General features: G+C 40.2%; 1 protein-coding gene across 1 annotated transcript in view; it reads right to left on the bottom strand.

The window, feature by feature from the left end:
- LOC144934603 (glucosylceramide transporter ABCA12-like) overlaps nucleotides 1-26,770 on the bottom strand; it is a 78,229-nt gene extending 51,459 nt beyond the window's left edge. Inside the window, exons 1-8 of the mRNA XM_078860592.1 lie at nucleotides 26,626-26,770; nucleotides 25,462-25,582; nucleotides 12,206-12,604; nucleotides 10,513-10,520; nucleotides 9,483-9,739; nucleotides 6,091-6,304; nucleotides 1,539-1,660; nucleotides 344-541 (exon numbers count right to left, since the gene is read on the bottom strand). Of these exons, the coding sequence (XP_078716718.1) occupies nucleotides 344-541; nucleotides 1,539-1,660; nucleotides 6,091-6,304; nucleotides 9,483-9,739; nucleotides 10,513-10,520; nucleotides 12,206-12,604; nucleotides 25,462-25,582; nucleotides 26,626-26,770 (1,464 nt within the window). The remainder of the gene's footprint in view (nucleotides 1-343; nucleotides 542-1,538; nucleotides 1,661-6,090; nucleotides 6,305-9,482; nucleotides 9,740-10,512; nucleotides 10,521-12,205; nucleotides 12,605-25,461; nucleotides 25,583-26,625) is intronic.
- Between the last annotated feature and the right edge of the window lie 317 nt (nucleotides 26,771-27,087).

A 27,087-nucleotide genomic window follows, 5' to 3' on the forward strand; every position in this document is an offset into this window, starting at 1 on the left:
TCATCCACCTGTTTTCACGGATAAGAGGGGCTATCCAGAAGCAGAGGTGATTTTGTTCTAATATCCAAGTTTATCCTGAGATGAGTCGACTAGCAGTGGCTTCCCACACACGTTTGTATTTTTTACAGAGGAGCCGAGTCAGCCATATAAATAACACTGCATTAACCCTCTTAGCCACGTTTGTGTCCAGACAACTGCGTGGATAAAACGAGTAATGAGAGGAGCAATTTCCTCAGGTAAATGCGGAAAATAGGATCCGTCCAATACCACCCTCGACATGATCACAGACAAGAGGAGTTTGTGAGTGCGTGCTGTACCTTGCAGACAAAAGCCTGCGGCCTACCTTGTAAATGACGTTGCGGATATTGATGTGCTCCAACAGAGTAATGACCATCTTGATGGAGGCAAGTGGGCTCATGGAGCAGAGATCACGGCTGACGTTGCCGCTTGTGCCCTCCGGGAACTTGAGAAGCAGAGTGAGGGTCTCTTCGTTGCACATTTGGCTCGCACTTTGCATCATCAGTGGCGTCAGGTCATACACCTTGCCAAGAAGAACACGCACGTGGCAGAAATTAATGTCAAAAGGTACATTTCCCCAGATTCACATTTACCGAACCGACGTTGTAAGGCAATACACAGAATAACTCACGATTCCATATATCTCTTCGTGCTCCCCTTCACTGGAACAAACTTCCCCTCCACATTAAGCAGTCACCTTCGCTCACCATTTTCCGCTGCACACTCAAAACTCAGTTCTTGTTCCCTAGATCACCCCACGACGTCCCCTCAATCACCCCCTCGTAATCACCATCACCATTACTCTAACCTCTTCATCGTCTCATTATACGGTTATCACTCATGGACCTCATTCATTCAATCAATTGATTGGTCATCATTCACTGTCATCAATTTTCACTTTCACCTAATTCATACATCACAGATTTGCCCCCAGCACTTCTTCTCATCTATTTCATTCACTTCATCTCCACCATCACATGCCACGTTGTACCGTTCTTAATTCTTTGTAAAGTGCCTTGGTTAAGGCGCTATATAAATTCCGTTAAGATAAGATAGTGTACCTACACAATGTAACCCCAAATAAACGAATTATGAATCAATACTGTGTATACCCATTGTCTTTTATACGCATTCATTAATCCCCCCTCCCACTTCGCCCAAGAAGAGACACAAGTGATGTCATCGCATCTACGCCTCTATTTAAGGAGCGAAACAGGAGGACTTCCCCACAAATCTGGCTGTCACCTGATGAAGCTGGTTGTAATTACTGGCGAAACGTCGTACTCACATTGTAAATGTTGTTAATTGCTCTCCAACCCTTACTAATTTGCTGTGTCGGGTGGTGGCGGCTTTAACGACACATTTATATAATTACGCGATCTAACCCAAAAAAACTCTATTATGGATATTGGTGGCGAAAGCCTACGTGTTAAACTTATAATACCGTGTAGTTTGCACGTAATGGGGGGTTTGTGAGGGTCGCGTTGCCTGCAGTGCTGTTGTTTCTTTTGGGCGGGTACCTGGGAGGTTGTGAATTTAGCCCCGAGAAATGCCGCGATGGTTCCCTCTGAGAGGCCAGTCAGCTGCCGGAGCTGCTCCACCAGGCTGCCGGTATCTTTGAGCAGATCCAGCACCAGCACCTCTGCAGGTCACACCAAACGTCTCGTCACACAGCAGCTCAACCACAGCACGCGCACCTTGTCACACAGCATGCCCTCACAAACGTGAAGCAGAATGATGTAGCATGCTTCCGTGGACAAAAAAATCCCACAAAAGTGTGTACATACAGACGAGCATCATCTAGCCTTTAAAGAACAGAGGTGGGCTTCTTGTTTTTAAAGACGTAACAGTAAAGTAGCAGAACTGTTTGTTAGTCTCCCCATTATTAGGGGTATGTATAAGCTCATTTGTTTCTGCAGGAATAGTGCCATAGATTTCTATGGGGATAACCAATGTCTAATAGCCAGGTGTGTGTGATGACGGAAAGGACGTGGCTCATTTAATACAATGGCATATGCAGCACTAATTTTTGTCCTTGAACATTTCTGTTCGAAATACTCGAAAAACTTAAATTGATGACAGCTCTTTCGCTAAGCTCGGGGCTATTTATGCTTGGACTTTTTGTAGCACCTCCGGTGAGCACAGTTGACTACGTACGGTGCGAATGAAATTCAACATACGTACAGTATATATACAGCGCGTTATCCTCACCAAGCCACACTTCGCAGCTCCGTGGAGTTGTGGTGGAATAACCCTCATGGCCAACATGGCACAGGCAATCCCGTGTCGCATAGCCAGTTGATTCATGGCTGTGCATTGCTATTACATGTTCATAGCAATGCACTCGACTACAATGCCATCGCAACAAATTATGTACAGGGATTTGCCATTGAATATGATCTAACCGTGATTTAATTAATTTACGACAACTGCAAACACACGACACAGCTGTGCCAAACATTTCTGCTGCTTTAATGTTATGTAATTTTATAAGGCCACATTTTTCATAGTTTGTATATTGCTGTTGAGGTGAAGATAATCCTTTAGCAATATTTATGCTTATATATTTAAATATAATGGTTGCCTTGACAATCGGTGCTTCAGCAAAAACTTAATTGTACATATTTCTGATCGTGAACTTACGGTTAAATGCATTCATTTCGTTTGTAGGTATGTCGAGGGAACTAAAGACTCCTAAAGTATTATTAGATGCTTGATTCATCAGCGCCACAGTCCTGAAAATAAAAAGAGCAATCAATGAGTTAATAACAATACTACCAACACATCTACAGTTAATAACAATACCACCAACACATCTACAGTTAATAACAATACCACCAACACATCTACAGTTAATAACAATACCACCAACACATCTACAGTTAACAACAATACCACCAACACATCTACAGTTAAGAACAATACCACCAACACATCTACAGTTAACAACAATACCACCAACACATCTACAGTTAATAACAATACCACCAACACATCTACAGTTAACAACAATACCACCAACACATCTACAGTTAAGAACAATACCACCAACACATCTACAGTTAATAACAATACCACCAACACATCTACAGTTAATAACAATACCACCAACACATCTACAGTTAAAAACAATACCACCAACACATCTACAGTTAACAACAATACCACCAACACATCTACAGTTAAAAACAATACCACCAACACATCTACAGTTAACAACAATACCACCAACACATCTACAGTTAAAAACAATACCATCAACACATCTACAGTTAACAACAATACCACCAACACATCTACAGTTAATAACAATACCACCAACACATCTACAGTTAAGAACAATACCACCAACACATCTACAGTTAATAACAATACCACCAACACATCTACAGTTAAGAACAATACCACCAACACATCTACAGTTAAAAACAATACCACCAACACATCTACAGTTAACAACAATACCATCAACACATCTACAGTTAACAACAATACCACCAACACATCTACAGTTAACAACAATACCACCAACACATCTACAGTTAAGAACAATACCACCAACACATCTACAGTTAACAACAATACCACCAACACATCTACAGTTAATAACAATACCACCAACACATCTACAGTTAATAACAATACCACCAACACATCTACAGTTAACAACAATACCACCAACACATCTACAGTTAATAACAATACCACCAACACATCTACAGTTAATAACAATACCACCAACACATCTACAGTTAATAACAATACCACCAACACATCTACAGTTAATAACAATACCACCAACACATCTACAGTTAATAACAATACCACCAACACATCTACAGTTAACAACAATACCACCAACACATCTACAGTTAAAAACAATACCATCAACACATCTACAGTTAACAACAATACCATCAACACATCTACAGTTAATAACAATACCATCAACACATCTACAGTTAACAACAATACCATCAACACATCTACAGTTAATAACAATACCATCAACACATCTACAGTTAATAACAATACCATCAACACATCTACACTTAATAACAATACCATCAACACATCTACAGTTAATAACAATACCATCAACACATCTACAGTTAACAACAATACCATCAACACATCTACAGTTAATAACAATACCATCAACACATCTACAGTTAACAACAATACCATCAACACATCTACAGTTAACAACAATACCATCAACACATCTACAGTTAATAACAATACCATCAACACATCTACAGTTAACAACAATACCATCAACACATCTACAGTTAACAACAATACCATCAACACATCTACAGTTAATAACAATACCATCAACACATCTACAGTTAACAACAATACCACCAACACATCTACAGTTAATAACAATACCATCAACACATCTACAGTTAACAACAATACCATCAACACATCTACATTTAATAACAATACCATCAACACATCTACAGTTAACAACAATACCATCAACACATCTACAGTTAACAACAATACCATCAACACATCTACAGTTAACAACAATACCATCAACACATCTACAGTTAACAACAATACCACCAACACATCTACAGTTAACAACAATACCACCAACACATCTACACTTAATAACAATACCATCAACACATCTACAGTTAACAACAATACCACCAACACATCTACAGTTAATAACAATACCATCAACACATCTACAGTTAACAACAATACCACCAACACATCTACAGTTAACAACAATACCACCAACACATCTACAGTTAATAACAATACCATCAACACATCTACAGTTAACAACAATACCACCAACACATCTACAGTTAACAACAATACCACCAACACATCTACAGTTAACAACAATACCACCAACACATCTACAGTTAACAACAATACCACCAACACATCTACAGTTAATAACAATACCACCAACACATCTACAGTTAACAACAATACCACCAACACATCTACAGTTAACAACAATACCACCAACACATCTACAGTTAAAAACAATACCACCAACACATCTACAGTTAACAACAATACCACCAACACATCTACACTTAATAACAATACCATCAACACATCTACAGTTAATAACAATACCACCAACACATCTACAGTTAATAACAATACCATCAACACATCTACAGTTAAAAACAATACCACCAACACATCTACAGTTAATAACAATACCATCAACACATCTACAGTTAAGAACAATACCACCAACACATCTACAGTTAAGAACAATACCACCAACACATCTACAGTTAAAAACAATACCACCAACACATCTACAGTTAATAACAATACCACCAACACATCTACAGTTAAGAACAATACCACCAACACATCTACAGTTAAGAACAATACCACCAACACATCTACAGTTAAAAACAATACCACCAACACATCTACAGTTAACAACAATACCATCAACACATCTACAGTTAACAACAATACCACCAACACATCTACAGTTAACAACAATACCATCAACACATCTACAGTTAAGAACAATACCATCAACACATCTACAGTTAATAACAATACCACCAACACATCTACAGTTAAGAACAATACCATCAACACATCTACAGTTAAGAACAATACCACCAACACATCTACAGTTAATAACAATACCACCAACACATCTACAGTTAACAACAATACCATCAACACATCTACAGTTAAAAACAATACCACCAACACATCTACAGTTAATAACAATACCACCATCCCATCTACAATGGTCAATAATATTTGATTTCCTCATCATAAAATGAAATAACATGAGCCAATTACAAATATTTAAGCACATATGAGAATGGATTTAAATCTTGCATCATCACGTGCCCATTATCTATGTATGTTGAACTTCTTTTGCACTGTACGTAGCCAACCGTGCTAATTGGAGATGTGGGGTGAAAGACAACACACAACACAAAAAGCCGCTCAATTTAGATGGTTTGAAAGTGCGTAGCTCTCCAGCGGCTTCCCAACATTGAAAAGAAGAGCGTTCCAGACGGCCGCAGCACACGCGCGATATGCTCCTGTTACTGAACGTTATCCTGAACGAGTGCCAGCACCTGTTGAGAAGTTGAATCCGCTCGGTGGCGTCACCGACCAGAAGGAAGAGCACCGCCTCCCCGAAAACCGTCAGCTCCCCAACGGGATCCTTCGCCGCCCTCAGCACCATCTGAAGCGCCAGCAGCTGCGTCTCGAGCGCCGAGCGGGGAAACAGCTCTCCCGTGCGAGCCACCACCAGCGCGAGCTAAGACAGCGACACAACGGTCAGTCAGCTGCTTCGTCGCTTCATCGAGATGACAACGCGCGACTTTGGATCGGTAACTGTCGTTTGGTAACGCTGGATAACGATGGGTTGGTTTCCATCACTGGAAGTCGCCTGCTCACGTTAGCAAGAAACACGTGACGTTTTTGATGCAATGAGCGATGACAATTTTTTTAATAATGCTTAGCACTTGCAAATGTTCTCCTGTTGTGATTTAGGATTATTTTGAAGACTAATTCAGATTTTAATTAGTAGTCCAGTGAAGTTGATGGCGTCCACACTTTTGATGTCCTGTTACCAAAGGATAATGTTTGTCCCCTTCTCCCAAAAAAGGTTATTTTATAAAAAGGAATGTGAATTAAATGTACTTTATTTGACCAGGTGATATTCTGTTGAGTTTTACAGTTTCTTGCTAAACACAGTAACAATTGACAAATATCAATCTCAAAGCTGTACAGTAACCCATCTCATCGCTCCATCTCTGCGGTTTTCACCCTTGAACATGCTCGTTCCTTCGGCTGCTGGTCCCCTGTTTGTCTCAACCACTGGCCACCATCCCTTCGAGTACCACTAACTTTTATTGACAGCTAATGGGGAGGTATTTGACATGCATATCTTTCTTTAATCCACACGTTCCTCTTTCTGGTTTGAACTGTCAACTGTGTAAAAATGTGTCAATAGAAAAAGCACTGCATTATTGAACTGCCTTCAATTAAGACTTGGTTAACTATTCAGTTATTCATATCATGCAACTGCTGTCATTTTGCGCAAAGGTGGGTTTGCACTCCTGGAAGTGATGTTAGACATATGGTGGAATAAATTACATTTAAAGACATTCTTTTGTCCAGCAAAACATTTAAAGAGAGACATGCTTTTCCCCCATGGCTGTCCATCGTGAATTGGAAGCGTTTGCGATTTCATTGAACTGCTATTGAAAAGCTGGAATATGGTAAATCATTATTACGTTTCGATATATTTGTTACACACACCTTCTCATCAGTGGTCGCATTTCCTTCTTCTGTTAAAACATCAATGAGAGTTTTAATCCATTCTTCTGAAAAATACAAAGAATGCAGAAAATGTCAACAGAAAATGAAAATCTCATGACCAAGAATCCACACACATTGCACGCTGTCGACCGATACTGCCCCGAACCTTGCAGCCCTACTGGAGGCATTGACCAGGGATATTTAAAACCCAGTGTTTTGCGCAGGCAGTGAAGACGTACTCTGGTGTACTGACTTGACTACAATGCCAAATGCAGACAAATACAGTTGCTTTTTTATGACATGATTATTTGAAAATACTTGAAATAATTTAACACAAAGTACGGTGACTTTGTGTCTGCAATAAATAAAGAAAAATGGCATGCAGTAAGATGAACTCATTGAACCTTAGGCAATGTGTGGCTTTGTGATGATGAACGACTTTTGACAGTGAGTTTATAAAGAGCTCAGTGAGAGTATTTTACGTAGAATGTTGTGTTATCCCCCCCCCCCCCCCCCCCATGTAATCCCAGCCATGGTAACTGCCATTATCTCATGAGTTGGAAAATCCATTCGAAAATCTGGCAGAGCAGTGTGCCCCGTGTCTGAGAACACAGCAGAGGGCGAACTTTCCCATACAATCTGCAATTAGTTTAACACGTAGTAGGCTTTCGCGACCAATGTCATCCACAATACAGGTTTATTTGGGTTAGATCGTGTAAATATGTAAATGTGTCATTAAACCTGCCACCACTCGACACAGCCAAATAGTAAGATTTGTCACGTAGACAGAGCATGCCAATTCGTTTCTACTACAGCACATACAATGGACAGGAAGTACAAGAACAATGGGCTTGCATAATGCACATTCATAATGTACATTCATTACCATATAAATAACTCGAACGGCAATGGATGCCCAAAGTCATTAATACCATTCATGAATCCCCCCCTCCCCCCACTTCGCGCAAGAAGAGCACACAAGTGACGTCATCGCATCTACGCCTCTATTTAAGGACGAAACAGGTGGACTCCTCCACAAATCTGGCTGTCGCCTGATGAAGCTGGTTGCAATTACTGGCGAAACATCCTACTCAGATTGTAAATGTTGTGGCTTGGCTCTCCAACACACCGGTGTGCTGTACAAGTGACGAATTGGCACGTTCTGTTTACGTGACAACCCTTACTAGTTGGCTGTGTCGGGTGGTGGCGGGTTTTAACGACACATTTATATATTTTTGCGATCTAACCCCAATTCGATTGTCACGTGTCATTCCAATACCTTTTTTTATTCTCAGCAATGGAATTTAAATAAATTAAGGGCATAACCAAATGGGACGACCAACTCACTGGTCGTGATAAGCCACTTCAATCACAGACTCCCCAGATTCGGACACAGGATCTCTGCTGGCTCAGGGCCCTGATGCATGAACATCTCGGCACGTCATGGACATTTCACTTAACAACAATAATAGTATTAAATACTTATTCAGCCAGGAGAGCAACTGAGTCTAATGACTATTTTTCAGGAGGGTACTGCATTGGGATTTAGTTTTTTTTAATATTTCCAGCCAATTAACGGATATTTATACGTGAAAATAACCTATGGTGATTGTGGATAAAAATTATCCAGCAATGTACAACACTTAAAATTACTATTTACCTGTGGCTTGATCTGATAGAGAGAGAGGAGTGATGAAACTTGAAATCTGCTCCACCACAGCAGCGGAAAGATTCTTCGTCACGATACTCAAGAGTCTGGATAGTACAGCAACAAGTCAGTTACCACCATACACATCTACACAGCAGTTGTTGTCCATACAAGTTTAAACCGTGAAATAAGATACGGCAGCTTTAACAGCGACATTCCCACAATACAAGTTGTGATTTCGCACCACGTGAAATAAAAAATATTTTAACACGAAGTAAATATATTTTAAAAGCCTCAAAATTACGAGAAATTTACTCAATTACTGTGGGGCACCATTTTTTTTTATTTCGACGTGAATATTTCGTCGCCAGTCTTCACAAGTTTAAATCACATTTATACCAAAGTACAAAAATGAAAATCAGGCCTACCATGGCTCAAAACGGAGAATAAACTTAACACGTGATAGGGATAACTAATCGCGTCAGAAATATTGAAATAACCGGTAGAAATTTTTTTTTAACACGGTGCTTCTGTCCGGAGAATCGACTGCGTGCATCAATGACCTCATGATGAGGTGCGCGGTGGAGCTGCTGTTATGGGACTGGCAGCGGCAGGAGTTGAGTGCAAACGCCTGCAGGCCGTCGGATGTTTGCGCCGCAATGTCCTCCAGCTCTCTGGAGGCCAACTCGACGTCGGCGCAGCTCGCATTGCCTCGCACCACCTGCAGCTCGACAGAGACGACGCAGGGCGAGGGTGTCTCTGAACACAGCGCGTTGACTTCTGAAGCAGTGTGATTACCGTGCACTCAGAACACTCGGCAAACAGCAATTGCGAGCAAGGAGTGCGTGGACGATAAGTTGTGCTCACACCGGGAAACCCAGCACTGCTGATGAGCCTCACAAAGCTGATGAACCGAATGATGTGTTTTTTTTTCTTCGAAATAACGAAGCTCTTAGCTCTTTAGTTATTGTTTTATCACCCAGTTTTGTCAAGAGAGTAGATTTTGTAGAACAAAATAGTTGTATTGTATTTGCAGTCGTAAATACACTGCATCATGCATAAACCAATGTGAAGCCCTCTCAAAGTGTCCTCTATGGAGCTGAATAGTTGTCAATTCAGGGAGCTTTGTTTATTTTGTTAATTACATCTTTTGAGAGAATCTTTCACGTACTCATCAACATCGTTACCCATGATAAATCTATTTCTGGATGGGGGTCTCCCAAAGCCACCACCATCTCCCACAATCCTGCAGTGTTTCATAATTACCTGCTGAGAATCTGCCACCAAAATCGACGTGGAAACTGCCATTTGGAGGAGGTCGTGGAACATTCCTTGTGTGTTCCCACATGCAAGGAAGTTACAAACGCTGCTTTGCACATCTGGAATGTGGAGGAGGGGAGAGATGTTAGAGAACAAAAGAGCTATCTAATCTCAACAAGATTACTTTCATATTTACGAACAAGGCAGTTTGCTGAATCATCAAATACTGTCAGCTGTTATATAAATGACACACGTGGAAACACATTTCAAACGATATTGTGACGTCTTAATACTTGTTTGTCTGGGGAAAAAACACCAAACACTATTGACATTTACAAAGCATACGAATGTGACAGTGTCAAGATGTGGGACTTTACAGTGCAACACAGAAACCAGGGGAGGTGAGGCCACACGGAGAAGCTCATGTAGGTCATGAGGTCAAAACTATCCTCTGGATTTCTTGCCTTCTTGTGAAATGGTAACAATAATTACGCGTAGCAGCATTGTTTATCGTATACGCGAGAATCGACCGAAGCGCTGAGGGGTGTCGAGGTGCATGGGGATGGGTGGGTGAGGGTCTGTGTATGGAGTCACACGGTGCATCTGTGTTCTATTCTCAGTATGGGATGGCGTCTTAAGTCGGATTGGACGGTTTTGTGAGGTTTGATAAGATTCGTTTCCATATTTGTTAGAATTATGAAGTTGTTTGCTTAACTTGTAGCTTCGGTGCCCGAATGCTGCTCGGTGGAACAGTGCAATCGCCCAACGTGTCTGCTTTGTGACGATGTTTGTTTAGAAAGGTATTTGGTGTCATGTTCAGCCTGGAATTGTCATGCCTAGGACTAGGCACATTTCTCATGTACGATTGAGCGGTGAATTTTGTTTGACTCACAGTACAAGAGTTCAACATTCATTGCGTTCATCAATGTAACAACACACTCACCGTTAAAGTTCAGGAGTAGTCCATGGAGTACTTTCTCAATCTGCCAGAGCAATTGTGGTTGGAATTGTGACGGGAAAGTCTCACTGAGATGAAGGCAGACTTTAGTTATGCTGTGGATATACAATGACATTAAGGATGAAAAGAAAATCATTTCAAGTAACAATACACAATGCAGCCATGACCATACTCCATAATTCTTACAAAACAACAGGCTTTACCACACCATCACCAAGCAGAACTAGCTCATGCCTTCGTGAATATTAGGGAGAGGTTTTATGAATGCTGGGAAAACATGAAGAGTGCAAACCGAAAACACATTTTTGTGTTCGTTTTGTGTGCAGCCTCTGTTAACCAAATTGGCCACATACCGATGCATGCTCAAGCACCTGCTATACGCCTGTGGCTGCTTAGATAATGAACACAGCATAATAGGGATGAGGGTTCAGTGTTTTTTCATCGTCATTGGATCACGGAGTCACAATCACCTTTGTTTTATTCAAACAAAGGTGCATCCTTGAAATGTCTTGCTCACATCGCCGACAGGGAAAGGGCCTTCACGGGAGGGAGATGTCCCTCGAGAGAGGATCATGTTTTGTCCTGCTTTTACAAACTGGCCAGGCCTCTGGCAACAGGGAGAAGTATCCACACATTCCACCCACCCATATTATAGCCTGCTGATCAATTAACTGTCATGTAATCATTTATACTCCTGGGTGGACAGAGGTGGGAAGATTACTTAAAATCGGGCCATTTCAACTGTTACACTGGGGGAATTAACTGAACGCACCCACGACCTCTGGATTGCAACAAATAGTGTGCTGTCCATTTTATTGAGAATGTATAGTCACCTAATTCAGCCTTATTAACTTTTTTGAGGGCTAATTGGCGTGTTTTTTGGTAAAAATGTTGAATTCAAATTCAGTGACCCGATGGTTAATAAACGCATGGAATAATACACATTGGTGTGTAGATTTTCACTCCCATATGAAATCAGTATCTGGTCAAGTCTTGAGCCAGGTTCATCATCGGAAGAAAATCCTTACCTGGAGATAGCGGCTTGCTGCGTCGTGCCACCAGCCATGAGGAAGGCCACCCTTGCACTTTCAAACAATGGAGCTAAAACATTGAGAGCAGGAACCTCTCCAGCGAGCACTTGCAGCAGCTCCATCACCGCAACCGAGGAGTTCACGACGTCACCTGCGCTGAAGCCGTCATTCGCGACTAGGTGGAGAACTTGAAAGTACACACTTAGAATGCCTTCAGCCGTGTCCGCTGTAAGAGTCCCATTGTAGATCCGCTCTTCTCCAAACACCCTCAGCAGTGAAAGGACGGCCTTGATGAGCGCTACTTCACCGTCGGTGGTTGAGTTACTTGTTGAAAGGGCGATGTTCAAGACACCACTGATACTCTTTAGAATGTTCAGTGTATTATTCAGGCTCATTCTGCTCTCCGCACTTGCAAAGGGTATGATTTCAAATACGAGTTGTTCAATCTCACCGACTTTGGTCATTATTGATTCAGCCCCAGTGCTAAATGACAAGTTGTACATTGTTGATATTATTTTTCTCACCATCAATGTGTATGCATTTACTTCTGGAAAGTTGATGTCTGTGCTATTCAACAAGTTTGTAATTATTTGCAGTAATTCTGGCAAAGATACATTAGTGTTACTGCTCACATCAATTAGGTTTTGATGCACGGTTCTGAGAATGTTCACAATGTTTAACAATTCTACGCGATCTTGGACTGAGGAGGTGTTTAGCTTTTTTAGTGCAGTTATCAGTTTGGCATAGTCCTCATCAGGTGATCCATTCAGGTTTGTTATTATCGTTGACGTTTGGATTAACAAATCGGCCACGTTTGTTATCAGCTGATTATTGGTGATATTTCCTACAGCTCGAAGGGTGCCAATAAGCAAGTGCTCAGTCACATTGAGCCAGTCTCGCTCGCTCGTTATCGACAACAGTTGTATGAAGTTTAAGTACGATGCCATCTGAGACTCCACATTGAAAGAGAAACTTCTCTGCAGCAATTCTACAATCCTGATTATTTCTTTGGCTCCGGTAAAGGAATCCTGATTTGCCGTACTGTTAAAGTCGCTCAGCAAAGCAAACACATTTTTGATGAAGGCTATGATGTTTGCAGTCTGTGTATTATTATCAGGAAAGCCCAAGTCTTTCATAGCACTGAAAGCAACCATAATTGTGTCTATTGCTTTGATAGCATCATTGAAGTTGTGCATGGATGTGGTGTTGGAAAATAGTGTAAGAAAATTTGAAATTGAAACTAATATTGGGTCATCTTCAATTAGACAAACGCTCGTGTTTACGGTGCCAATGATGCTTTCGGAAAGATTAGTCATACCACTGTCTAGCTCAAGCAAAATTGGGCAAGGGAGATTCAAAGTCTCAGAAATTTTCAACAGAATCTTAGTCCACTCATTAATCCACTGCAGGTGACAATAAAACATCTCTGAGAGCTGTGGTAAACTGTCCGTGACATTTTTCTGGCTTTCATATAAAAGTGGCTGAAATATATTCAAAATATCTACGGCTATAAACGCTGCACAGGATGTGGTTTCATTCGAATGCATTGAACAGGCTTTCTCTATATTCCCTGTTATGTCCGCTATTTTACAGCCAATGTCGAACATAAAATCCATGGGAGTTACCTGATTGGAAACATTCTGTTGCAGCAAATGTTGGATAACGGCCTTTGTAGAGCAATTGTGTCCGCCAAATTCATGCAAAGATGAGTTGCTTATCTCCAGCATGTGAAGTCTAACCAATTGGAGAAACTGTTCAGTTAGTGTGCTCACGTTCATGCCTTGTACGTCATAAACATGAGGGGGTAAGATGGCTTCCAAGAAGCTAAATATAGTTTCCATATTCGATGCATTATATATGTTTGCTTTTGAAATTTCCTGAACAAGGTTTATTCCTTCAATTAGTTTAAAGATGGTTGATTGAATATCTTGCAAGTCATTGTTTACCAGTTCGTTGTAGAGTTTGTCTGTGAAATTAACGAGGGAGGTTATATTGACATTTGATAAGTTCTTTATCAGATGGTTCATGAGATTAAAGAAATCTTTAGCAACATTAAGGTCATCTGTTGCAGGAAATGTTTGCATAATCTGTATCAAATTATAGAATGTTGCATTCGCTATCTGTACCCATTCATTAAATGCCTCCTCACTCAAGGTTGATGAAACTGATGAATGATTTCTTATGAGCTGTAGTAAACTAAATGCTATTTTGGTGTCGTGGCCAAAAACATACTTAGATAATGCTGTGATGTCATCTTGAAGCTCTTGCATAGAAGTCACTGTCAGGAATGTTTGTACAAGTTTTAGAAGGTCTGTAATATTCTCATTCAGTAGGCCTGAAGCCTGTATTTCAGCAAGTACATTGGTAATGACGTTGGATGTAAATGGTGTAAAAACACTTCCATAAAATGTTTGTGCATCAAACTTATTTGAACTGTTCATTGAAAGTGATTGTTCAATCAAATGCTGAAATGCATTGCGGAAAGTGTCAAATATTGCAAGGGTCAGGTTTTGAGTTTCATTTGTCAGTGACATATGTAACAAATTTGTAAATGCTATGAACACATTTTCACTGGAGTTAATGTCAATAGATTTCAATGCAGCATCTAAAATGGCCATACTTCTCTCATCAAGAAGTCCTAAAACTTTCATTTGAGACAGAATGTCAGCTACTACATTTGCATTCATGAGATTGACTAACAGTTTTTGAAACACATCTGAATTCGTGATGTTTTCCCATTCATCTGGAGAAAGTTTGGGTAGAATGACATGATCATGGATACTAAAGAGTGTCAAAAGAATGTTGAAAGTGAGGTTTTGAGATGGATCTGCAGGGCCTTGCTCTAACAAGTGTTTGAGCTGCAGGTAAATATCTTCTGAGGTGTTCAATCTGAGAAAAATCTGCACTGTGTCAAGGATGTTTGCACTTTGTTGATCAAGAAGTCCTGAAGATCGAATTTCACGAAAGATATCAGCAACGACATTTCCACTCATGAGATTGACTATGAGTTTTTGGAAAATATTTGGATCCGAGAGGTTTGCCCATTCTTCTGGCAAAAGTTTGGGTAGAATTACATGATCATAGATATTAAAGAGTGTCAAAAGAATGTTGAAAGTGAGGTTTTGAGATGGATCTGCAGGGCCTTGCTCTAACAGGTGTTTGAGCTGCAGGTAAATATCTTCTGAGGTGTTTAACTGAAGGAAAATCTGCACTGTGCCAAGGATGTTTGCACTTTGTTGATCAAGAAGTCCTGAAGATCGAATTTCACCAAGGATATCAGTAACGACATTTGCACTCATGAGATTGAGTATGAGTTTTTGGAAAACATCTGGATTCGAGATGTTTGCCCATTCTTCTGGCGAAAGTTTGGTTATAATTACATGATCATAAATATTAAAGAGTGTCAGAAAAATGTTGAAAGTGAGGCTTTGAGATGGATCTGTAGGGCCTTGCTCTAACAGGTGTTTGAGCTGCTGGTAAATGTCTTCTGTGGAGTTTAACTGAAGTATAATCTGCACTGTGCCAAGGATGTTTGCACTTTGTTGATCAAGAAGTCCTGAAGATCGAATTTCACCAAGGATATCAGCAGCAACATTTGCACTCATGAGATTGACTATGAGTTTTTGGAAAATATCTGGATTCGAGAGGTTTGCCCATTCTTCTGGCGAAAGTTTGGGTAGAATGACATGATCATAAATATTAAAGAGTGTCAGAAAAATGTTGAAAGTGAGGCTTTGAGATGGATCTGTAGAGCCTTGCTTTAACAGGTGTTTGAGCTGCTGGTAAATATCTTCTGAGGTGTTTAACCGAAGGAAAGTCTGCACTGTGTCAAGGATGTTGGCACTTTGTTGATCAATAAATCCGGAAGATCGAATTTCACCAAGGATATCACCAACTACATTTCCATTCATGAGATTGACTATGAGTTTTTGGAAAACATCTGGATTCGAGAGGTTTGCCCATTCTTCTGGCGAAAGCTTGGGTTGAATGACATGATAATGCATATTAACGAGTGCTAGAACAATGTTAAAAGTGATGATTTGAGATGGATCTGTAGAGCCTTGTTGTAACAGATGTTTGAGCTGCTGGTAAATATCTTCTGAGGTGTTTAACTGAAGGAAAATCTGCACTGTGCCAAGGATGTTTGCACTTTGTTGATCGATAAGTCCTGAAGATCGAATTTCACCAAGGATATCAGCAGCAATATTTGCACTCATGAGATTGACTATGAGTTTTTGGAAAATATCTGGATTCGAGAGGTTTGCCCATTCTTCTGGCGAAAGTTTGGGTAGAATAACATGATCATAGATATTAAAGAGTGTCAGAAAAATGTTGAAAGTGAGGCTTTGAGATGGATCTGTAGGCCCTTGCTGTAACATGTGTTTGAGCTGTTGATAAATCTCTTCTGAGGTGTTTAACTGAAGAAAAGTCTGCACTGTGTCAAGGATGTTTGCACTTTGTTGATCAAGAAGTCCTGAAGATCGAATTTCACCAAGGATATCAGTAGCGACATTTGCACTCATGAGATTGAGTATGAGTTTTTGGAAAACATCTGGATTCGAGATGTTTGCCCATTCTTCTGGCGAAAGTTTGGTTATAATTACATGATCATAAATATTAAAGAGTGTCAGAAAAATGTTGAAAGTGAGGCTTTGAGATGGATCTGTAGGGCCTTGCTCTAACAGGTGTTTGAGCTGCTGGTAAATGTCTTCTGTGGAGTTTAACTGAAGGAAAATCTGCACTGTGCCAAGGATGTTTGCACTTTGTTGATCAAGAAGTCCTGAAGATCGAATTTCACCAAGGATATCAGCAGCAACATTTGTACTCATGAGATTGACTATGAGTTTTTGGAAAATATCTGGATTCGAGAGGTTTGCCCATTCTTCTGGCGAAAGTTTGGGTAGAATGACATGATCATAAATATTAAAGAGTGTCAGAAAAATGTTGAAAGTGAGGCTTTGAGATGGATCTGTAGAGCCTTGCTTTAACAGGTGTTTGAGCTGCTGGTAAATATCTTCTGAGGTGTTTAACCGAAGGAAAGTCTGCACTGTGTCAAGGATGTTGGCACTTTGTTGATCAATAAATCCGGAAGATCGAATTTCACCAAGGATATCAGCAACTACATTTCCATTCATGAGATTGACTATGAGTTTTTGGAAAACATCTGGATTCGAGAGGTTTGCCCATTCTTCTGGCGAAAGCTTGGGTTGAATGACATGATAATGCATATTAACGAGTGCTAGAACAATGTTAAAAGTGATGATTTGAGATGGATCTGTAGAGCCTTGTTGTAACAGATGTTTGAGCTGCTGGTAAATATCTTCTGAGGTGTTTAACTGAAGGAAAATCTGCACTGTGCCAAGGATGTTTGCACTTTGTTGATCGATAAGTCCTGAAGATCGAATTTCACCAAGGATATCAGCAGCAATATTTGCACTCATGAGATTGACTATGAGTTTTTGGAAAATATCTGGATTCGAGAGGTTTGCCCATTCTTCTGGCGAAAGTTTGGGTAGAATAACATGATCATAGATATTAAAGAGTGTCAGAAAAATGTTGAAAGTGAGGCTTTGAGATGGATCTGTAGGCCCTTGCTGTAACATGTGTTTGAGCTGTTGATAAATCTCTTCTGAGGTGTTTAACTGAAGAAAAGTCTGCACTGTGTCAAGGATGTTTGCACTTTGTTGATCAAGAAGTCCTGAAGATCGAATTTCACCAAGGATATCAGTAACGACATTTGCACTCATGAGATTGAGTATGAGTTTTTGGAAAACATCTGGATTCGAGATGTTTGCCCATTCTTCTGGCGAAAGTTTGGGTAGAATGACATGCTCGTGGATTTTAAAAAAGGTCAGAAAAATGTTGAACGTGAGGTTTTGAGATGGATCTGTAGAGCCTTGTTGTAACAGATATTTGAGCTGCTGGTAAATATCTTCTGAGGTGTTTAACTGAAGGAAAGTCTGCACTGTGTCAAGGATGTTTGTACTCTGTTGATCAAGAAGTCCTGAAGATAGAATTTCACCAAGGATATGAGGAACTACATTTGCATTTATGAGATTGACTATGAGTTTTTGGAAAACATCTGGATTCGAGAGGTTTTCCCATTCTTCTGGAGAAAGCTTGGGTAGAATGACATGCTCGTGGATATTAAAAAGCGTCATAAGAATGTTGAATGTGAGGTTTTGAGATGGATCTGTAGAGCCTAGTTGTAACAGGTGTTTGAGCTGCTGGTAAATGTCTTCTGAGGTGTTTAAACTGTGGAAATGCTGCACTGTGTCAAGGATGTTGGCACTTTGTTGATCAAGAAGTCCTGAAGATCTAATTTCACCAAGGATATCAGGAAATACTTTTGAATTCATGATATTGACTATCAGCTTTTGGAAAACTTCTGGATTCGAAAGATTTGCCCATTCATCTGGCGAAAGTTTGGGTAGAATGACATGCTCGTGGATATTAAAGAGGGTCAGAAGAATGTTGAACGTGAGGTTTTGAGATGGATCTGTAGAACCTTGCTGTAACAGATGTTTGAGCTGCAGGTAAATATCTTGGGAGGTGTTAAATTTGAGGGAAGTTAATATCATATTGACTATCTTTGCGTTTCGCTCATCAAGGAACCCAGATATCTCTATCTCGTTAAGAATATCAGCCAAATTGTCTACTTTCACTAGGTTTAAAACTATATTCCTAAAAATATCTTTACTTGAAATATTCCCTAATTCGCCTACATAAATTCTTGGCGTAACAACATGATCAAATACGTTAAGCATCAGTCGTGCAATATTCGTAGTCAAGTTGTATGACTCAACAAATTCCCCTCGATGCAAATGATTCAGCTGCCAATAAAGATATTCGGTGGTATTTTTCTTTAACAGGTTCCGTATGATATTGAGAATATACGAACTCTGTTCATCCAAAATTCCTGAAATCTTCATCTTTGTGAGAAAATCATCAAGGGTATCCACTTTAAGGAGAGACTGCACTGTTTGGAAGATAACAGCGGTGTCTGAATCCAATAGGCCTGAGTGCTGGAGCTCGGTCATGAAACTAGAAAAAGCCTTTGACATGATTTCATGTTTTTGCAGCCATGTCTGGTTATTTTCTATTCTCATGAGGTTTTTCCAATCATCTTTTGTTGTCATGTTAGCAATTACCTGCACAAGTATTTTCATTGTATTTAGATGCCTTATATTGTCAGCCATTGCTTTACTGTTATTTCTGAGACCCTCAATTAATGGTATCATCCCATCAACAATTTCCGTAGCATTGAAATAAGTTTCATCAAAATTATGCTTTTCAATAACTTTGAAGAAGTGAAGCACAACGGTTCCGATGTCAAGTGGAAACGTTGTGAGGAACATGTCCATCACCTCCTTTACAATGACATCTGAGGAATTTGAACTTCCCATATTCATAGCAAATTCTTTTATGTCCAGGCATAGACTAAAAACGTTGTGCAACATTTCTGCTTCAATGCTATTGTTCAAAATTTGCATTGTGTCTAGCAAGTTGGATAGATGTTTTAAACTGTCTAACATTAGCCCGTTTTCAAAAGTCATATTACCAGAATTAAAGATTTGGCCAATTGCTTCCTCAAACACAGTAATTGACTGTAGTAGACGTTCAACTTCCACACTTGAGTGTTCTGGTGTTAAATGTTGAAGTTGTCTGATTATCGCTTCCAGAGATCTGGATGTGGAGACCATGAACAACAATGGATTTCCAAATGATATGTTCATTTCTTTTAATGATCCAATCGTTTTCGCCACCTCTTCTAAAAGCATGTAATGATTCTCGACAGTAAAGTTCTTCATGGCACTCGCAATATGAGGATGGGCAATTTCTAAAGCATGGACAAAAGAGTTTATATTCCTTATAAAGTTTAGTTTTTTCAATGGTTGAGATGCATTCGAACTTACTAGTAGTTGTCCCAAGTCTGCGAATAACTGTTTTGCTGAAAAGTTACCATCATCTCTGACACTGTTGTAAATGAAAACAATGAATTCTTGAATTTCTGTTGTAAAATTATTGATGTTCAAGTTATTTGAATACCAGTTCAAATCTGTTGGAAAAGGATAGGCTGTGGTGTTACTCCCGTTTTCTTGCATTGTCAGCATGTTAATGAAATAGGTGAAAATTGAGAGGTTTGGCTTTGGATGAATGCTGAGATTTTCCATTAAAGTATTTAGTGCCTCAAGGGTACTGTTAGCTATCAACAGCAGATCGGTTTCATGAATATCAATGGATCCAAGTTGCATCAAGAAATCGAAGACCTTTTGAAAGTCTGACATTACATTTTCTAAGAATTTGTCATTTACAGGCACATTTGCTGTTTTAATAAAGTAAACAATATCCGTCATTATGTCCACCAGTGTTTCAGATTTAAAGGTGTGTGGGCACTGTAGATCACTGATGGAGTTCAGTGTCAGGATAAGACTTACAGCCAGTGGGTTACTATGATCATCGCAGATGTCAAGTTGAGTCTCGGCAATGTGGTCTAGAAGCCTCATGGTCTTTGCATTGAGATCAACCAAAAGTGAGTTTGAAAAATCGAAAACTTGAGCCATTTTTAGAAGCACCACAGTCCATTCTTGCATTTGTCTCAAATTACACGAGAAGATGTATGCCAATTCTTGGAACTTATCTTCTGGGAAAACTATTTGATTAGGAAAAGAAATGAACTCTGAAAAGTCCGTCACAATTTCTGCTGCAAGTGTAGCAGCACAGTACACAATGTTGCGCGATGGAAGTGAACAGTCGGCATTGAGTTCTTCTTCTGAAACATTGCATTTAGCTGCATTTAATAAACCCATTGCTGTTGGCACCATTTTCAGATTTGTTGATAAGATTTGGTCAATAATAGCCAGAACTGTACAATGAGTGTCCACCATATTTGGTACCGAGTAGTTTTGTTGGATCATAAACATACCGACCAGTCGGACAACTTTACTTCCAAGATGAATGGACTTTTCCTCAACAAGTGGATCAGTGAAAAATGTTAGAGTGGATTGTGAATAGCTGAAAATGCTCTGTATCTCAGCCATGCCAAACACATCACGGGAAGAAAGTTGATGAATGAGCTGAATTCCTTCTATGGCTTTCATTAGAATATCTGTCAGGTTATTGAGTCCATAAAATTCAAAAATGGAGCCAAGTTCTTCAGTGAATGATGTGGAGATGTTATAGGAAACGAAAGTATCAAGCTGACTTTGCAACTGCAGGAAGTGACCCATGATGCTGAGTGCAGAGGTCAAACTGGACAGAGTCTGTGTGTCGTTCAATGTTACCACCTGTGAGAGGAAGTCTGCAAAATAGAACGTTGAATTCTGGAGCCAATAAACCAGCTTGTCTACATCCTGAATGGCTATCATGGTTTCAGCACTGTGCAGCAAGTTAAGGATTGTTTCCGTTTGCTGCAGAGACAACAGTCCGTTTTCAGGTAATATATCTCCGACAATGATCTTCAAAAACTGAAAAATCACGGAGATATTTTGAAGACTCTTTGGGTACATTATGATTGCCATTATTTCATGAGTTTGTCTGTTGATGGGAAGTGATGCGTTGGATCCATGGTTCATTTGCAGCAGCAATTCTGTCAGTCGAGCGGCAGTAACTAGTATTTCAAATTGATGCATTGCTGGCTCAACGATGACGTTGTAGATGTTTTCAACATACATCCCAATTGTCATCATGATAGCTTGAATTTCCAATATGTCAACTGCAGTAATTCCACGTGAGCCAAAAGTTCTCCAAAAGTCTTCCAAAGTGTAAGTCGATATGTCTGTCATGTTGGTAATAAGATGGAAAACTATGTTCAGCTTGTCATAAAGGGGTGTACCATCTGCATTGGCCTCTGAAACCGACTCCATTAAAGGCTCTATTGACCGAAGCAGAGACTGAACTGCTCTGACTTCATTCTCAATTGGAATCAATGTGTCCATGTTAGCCACCACATACACGATGAATGCTTTAAATACGTTAAGCTGGGTATGCGCACTGCCATAATCAACCACAGAGAGATCTTGAATCCAAATGTCTGATAGGGAGTTGAGTATGTGAAAAACCTCCTTTGCTGCTGGGTCAATGTGCAGATGCTCTAGAAACACTCCACACTGGTCCATTATCCCTGATATAGACCTCAGAGTCAAGAGTAACGAATCATTGTGCAATGAAGCCTGAAGATCCTGCAAATGATGGAGAAGGCTTTCAATATTCTGCAGAACGTCAAGAAGTGTGCTACTGTTTGCGATTTCCAGAAATATGCCAATGTCTCTTATTGTAATGTCTGAGTTGTTGGTGAACAGAGCATCTGGTGTGCTGTTTTCAGCAGTCACCATATCTACCAGAAAAAGCAAGCTTGAAAATGAAGGGATTGATTGGAAATGTTCAGATGTATTTAAAATGTAACCAATTTCCATCAGTAATTGTGCTGATAGTTCTAAGAAAGTGTTCAGACTCTCATTAGACATCCTTGCCTCGGACACCATGAGTTTTACTTTGCTTGCATCGGATTTGAGTGCCTGCAGTGTGTCATTGTCTGTTTTTTTTAGAAAGTCTGATAGTTGTTTTATGAGCTGGTAATTTTCCTTGTAAAACGATATGAAAAAATCCATAGGCATATCTCTGTTCTGTATGAAAGCTTGCAGAGCATCTGTGTAGTGGAGAATTAGGGACGTCATGTTTTTGAATTCTTCAGATATCTTGTCTGGCATCAGATTACTCAATTGTTCAGCCACAAACATTCCAAGCTCGGTTAAGTTGTTTTCACAGACACTTGCGGATGTTGGCATTAACGGATTGGATTTTGTCACGATGTGTCTTAAGTTGTGCACCAATGAAATAATGGCCTCGAGTGATGTGCTAATGGCTTCTTCAGATGTAGCATTATCCAACAATTTTGCTGCTGTATTCGAAGCCTTCATTATGAATGGCATGAATTCTCTTAGGTCAGGGAAACTTTGTAAGTAGGCACTGATTTCACTGCTCAACCCATTTACAAGACTATGCATTGTGTTGTTTGTGTTATTCAAATTAAAGTAATTTGGTTCAAAAACAAATGTAAGCACCTTTATGAATGTGACAATCGTGTCTGTTGCACCTGGAGGTATAAAATTTGATCGTGTGATCTGTTTTAGTGAATACTCTATAACAGACATCCACTTGACATCAACAGTATCTGGTTGATCAGTCATCTCAGCGATGCTCAGCAAGACTTTTAGCATGCCAATAGAAAAACTGACAGGATCGCTTTCATTAGGGTACGTAGGTTGCCACTGATCCAACAGAAGCCTCAGATGTGTAAAAAGATCTTGGGTGGTATTTGCTGTTATCAGGCCTTGCATCGTGTGGAACATTCCTGTCACGTCTGGATTGAGGAGCCCTGCATTTTTAATCTCAGACATTATTTCAGCAAAAACACCTGGAGATAGGAGAGTCGAAATCAGCTTCTCAAAATGTCCTGGGAGAAAAAGAGCTGTCCAATCGTCTACTGGAAATTGTGGAATGATGTGTTTCTGATAAATGTTGTACAGGACATGTAAGACACTTACGGTCAAGTTTCCATATGTATCTGGCTGACCATGAGAAAGCACGTAATTTAGCTGTGAAAAAAGTTGCTGGCTGTTGTTCAAATTCAGGAACGTTTGTGCGATACGGATTATTTCTGCAGTCTGTGCATCAAGAAAATCTGAGGATTCAATCTCGGCAAGTGTGTCAGCAAGGACTTTTGGGGACATGAGTTGCAAAATCAGCTTTTGAAATGTGTCCGGTTGGAAAATACCTATCCAATCATTTTCAGGAAATGCTGGTATAATTTGTTCCTGGTATAATTTAAACAGGACACGCACGATTTTGATAGACAAATCACGCACTACATCTGGTTGAGCTTGCTGTAACAGGACCATCACATGTGATAGGATTTGCTGGGTGCTGTTCATCATGAGGAATGTTTGAGCAATATTCAGGTTTTCTGTAACTTGCCTGTCTACAAGACGTGATGATTGAATTTCTGATAAAATCCTTGCTACAACTTTGGGGTTCATGAAGTTCATCATCAACTGTTGGGATATTTCTGGTTGAAGAATAGTGGCCCAATCATGTGCAGGTAATACAGGCACAATTATGTTTTCAAACACATTCATCAGGAACTCCATTACTCTTCGGCTGCTATTTTGAGCACTGTCTTGTGGCACCCATGAGAGAAGCTGTTTGATCTCAGCAAGAAGCTGCTCAGAATTGTTAACTTTGAGAAAAGTCTGAACAGTGTTAAGGATATCTGCAGTTTGATTGTCAAGCAATCCTGAGGCCTGGATCTCTGTGAGGACACCGTACACGAGTGGTAAAATAGCATTGTCAATGCCGGTTGTGTTCGCAACCTCAATTACGTGATTTAAAATATCTAACTCTTTAGTGACATTGATCCTGTTAAGAATAGCAGAGACATCATCGTAAAGTTGGCGATCTACTGGGGGAGAATTCTGCGACCACAGCCGAATGTTATTGTACAACAAGGCAATTACGTGCGTCACACTTTTGTCGTGTAAAATGCCCTGAATAAGGTTCGCTGTAGCCGAGGTGGTTGAATTGGATTGTTGAAAACTAGCAATGAGGCTACTTAGGTTCTTATCTGAGCAGAACATGGTGTTCAGAGCGTCGCGGTCAACATTGACGATGTTCATTTGATTTAAGAGGTCCATAGATGCGTGGAGTGCTCTGAAAGAGAACGTATAGTTTAAGATGTTTCAATACAATGTTGCATTACAGTATGTGATGCAATTGTTGCACAGTGTACACACATTCTATCATTTTTGCTTTAATTCACAGCAAGTGAATGTAGTGTGATTTGATATTCCATAGTCACAGTATTATAACATAGGAAGCCAGGACAAAGCAGAAGGACCAGGCATACTGGTGACCAGTTCAAGCCTCGTCCATGGGCCAAAGCAGAAATTGGTACCACCTGAAGTGGCAAAACTGTCATTTTAAGATTGCATGCTATGATAACCCACTCACTTCAAATTATTATCACGTGATACCGCGGTTATTTGCCGCGTACAGAAATTGGAACCGTGAAAGTTGTGCCACTTCAGGTGGTACCGACAAGTAAAATATAATCAGCACCCCGCCGACACAAGTGACATTTATTCCAGCCTAAAAGGCACGGGTACATTTTTTGTCACATTTTTTTTCTGGCTGTTGTCACAACAATTGCGCGATTATAATATTGGCAAGACGCGTGAGTGACGTTGAGCGTGTACCTTGGTATGAGCTCGTCGTTGGCCATGGCGTTGTTTTTGAACACGATCATCTCGCTGATGAGGCCCCTCCACGGCACGGGAGCGTTCACCCACAGCGTTACATTTGGGACGGAGAAAATATCTGTTGGGCAATAAACAGACGGCCGCATTTTGATTCCGGCACATTTATACAACACGTACGCGGCGACCTCCACATCACCCGCATCGCATCAGAATGCGTTCACGCTTCTTATGAATTGCGGCGCATCGCATTTTTTGTTGCTTTTCCATAAGTGACTTTAGTCATTTGTCTGATATTTATTTAATGTGATACAATGTATACAGTGCTAGAGCCTGTTAATTGTTTTATTATATGTAACACATAGCCTTATTAAACTGTGTGGGCACGATAGTTTCCCCATGCCATTACATATGCAATGCTATTAACGATCAGGATTCCTGCAGAAATCTCCCAGCTCTCCTGCTTATACCCAAGTGCAAGCAGACAGGCCAGGATCCAACTTCATTTCACGAACATTTTAGCACATTGCATGTTACGCAACAAATACAGCTCTCCATTATAAGCACAGGCATTCATTAACTTTGTAAAATTGGGAATACGTCAAATGTAACACAGCTAAGACACAGCTCTGCAGAGGTTAAAGCCATAACTAACATGTAGCATGTCGACAAATCTCTGGGCGTGCCCTGCGAAAATGTGTTATGAAACAATGTTTTGTCGCTTATAATGTGCATCTTCTGCGATATTATATTATCACTGTTTGTAGTATTGGCGGCTGTAAAAGATAATGATAACCTGGGGTTATTCAGAATGATGACTCAGCATTCGTGGGGAAATTAAAAGCCAGATCAACATGGGGAAATCAGCAGAAAAAGCGATTTCTCGATGAAGGGAATGTTGGCCTCCTCTTCCATGCTGGCCAGATGCCTTGACAGAGTTGAAAGTACCCATGCTTACTCCACCACAATCGACCTGAAGATCGACTAACTGTGGTGAAACAATTCCCACTGCAGGGTGGACAGAGGGCAGGGCATTACAAAACGTGCTCCATTGTTTAAACTGCCACGCTGGGAAATCGAACTGCCAACCATTGCACCACGACAGTAGCCCATACATAGACAGATATATTTTTCGAAACATTAAAAACACATTCTAACGCTTGCCTTCGCATTTGCTCGTAAAGCTGGTGGTATTTTGCTGGTTTATTGTGGAGATGATCCAATGCAAGCCATTGACAAGCTGGTCCATGCTGGGCCATCCCAGTGTCTGCTGCACCGTCATGCCCACAACATCGGTGACGTCCAACATCCTGCGGACAATCGAGAGGAAGGACGGGACGCGATGATGCAGATTTAATTTAAAACTTGGGCATACAGAGTGAAATCCATGATAGTTTTTCAGTACGTGATGTAATTCAATTCGTCAGTCAGGAAGCGAGTTGCTGCGCTAATGAAACTATATCCTCACCTCTTGAGTTCTCAGCTGGTGAAACAAAATCAACTTTAAACTTGACAATTGCTTTATGCCTGTCTCATAGATAGGCCCTTAACTTTGGCAAGGGTTTAAAAAATGAAACAACAAATGCTGTACTGTGTATATATTTAGGTCGTTGTGCAGTGATTGGT

The sequence above is a fragment of the Lampetra fluviatilis genome, chromosome 10, assembly GCF_964198595.1.
Source record: "Lampetra fluviatilis chromosome 10, kcLamFluv1.1, whole genome shotgun sequence".
Taxonomy (NCBI): Eukaryota; Metazoa; Chordata; class Hyperoartia; order Petromyzontiformes; family Petromyzontidae; genus Lampetra; species Lampetra fluviatilis.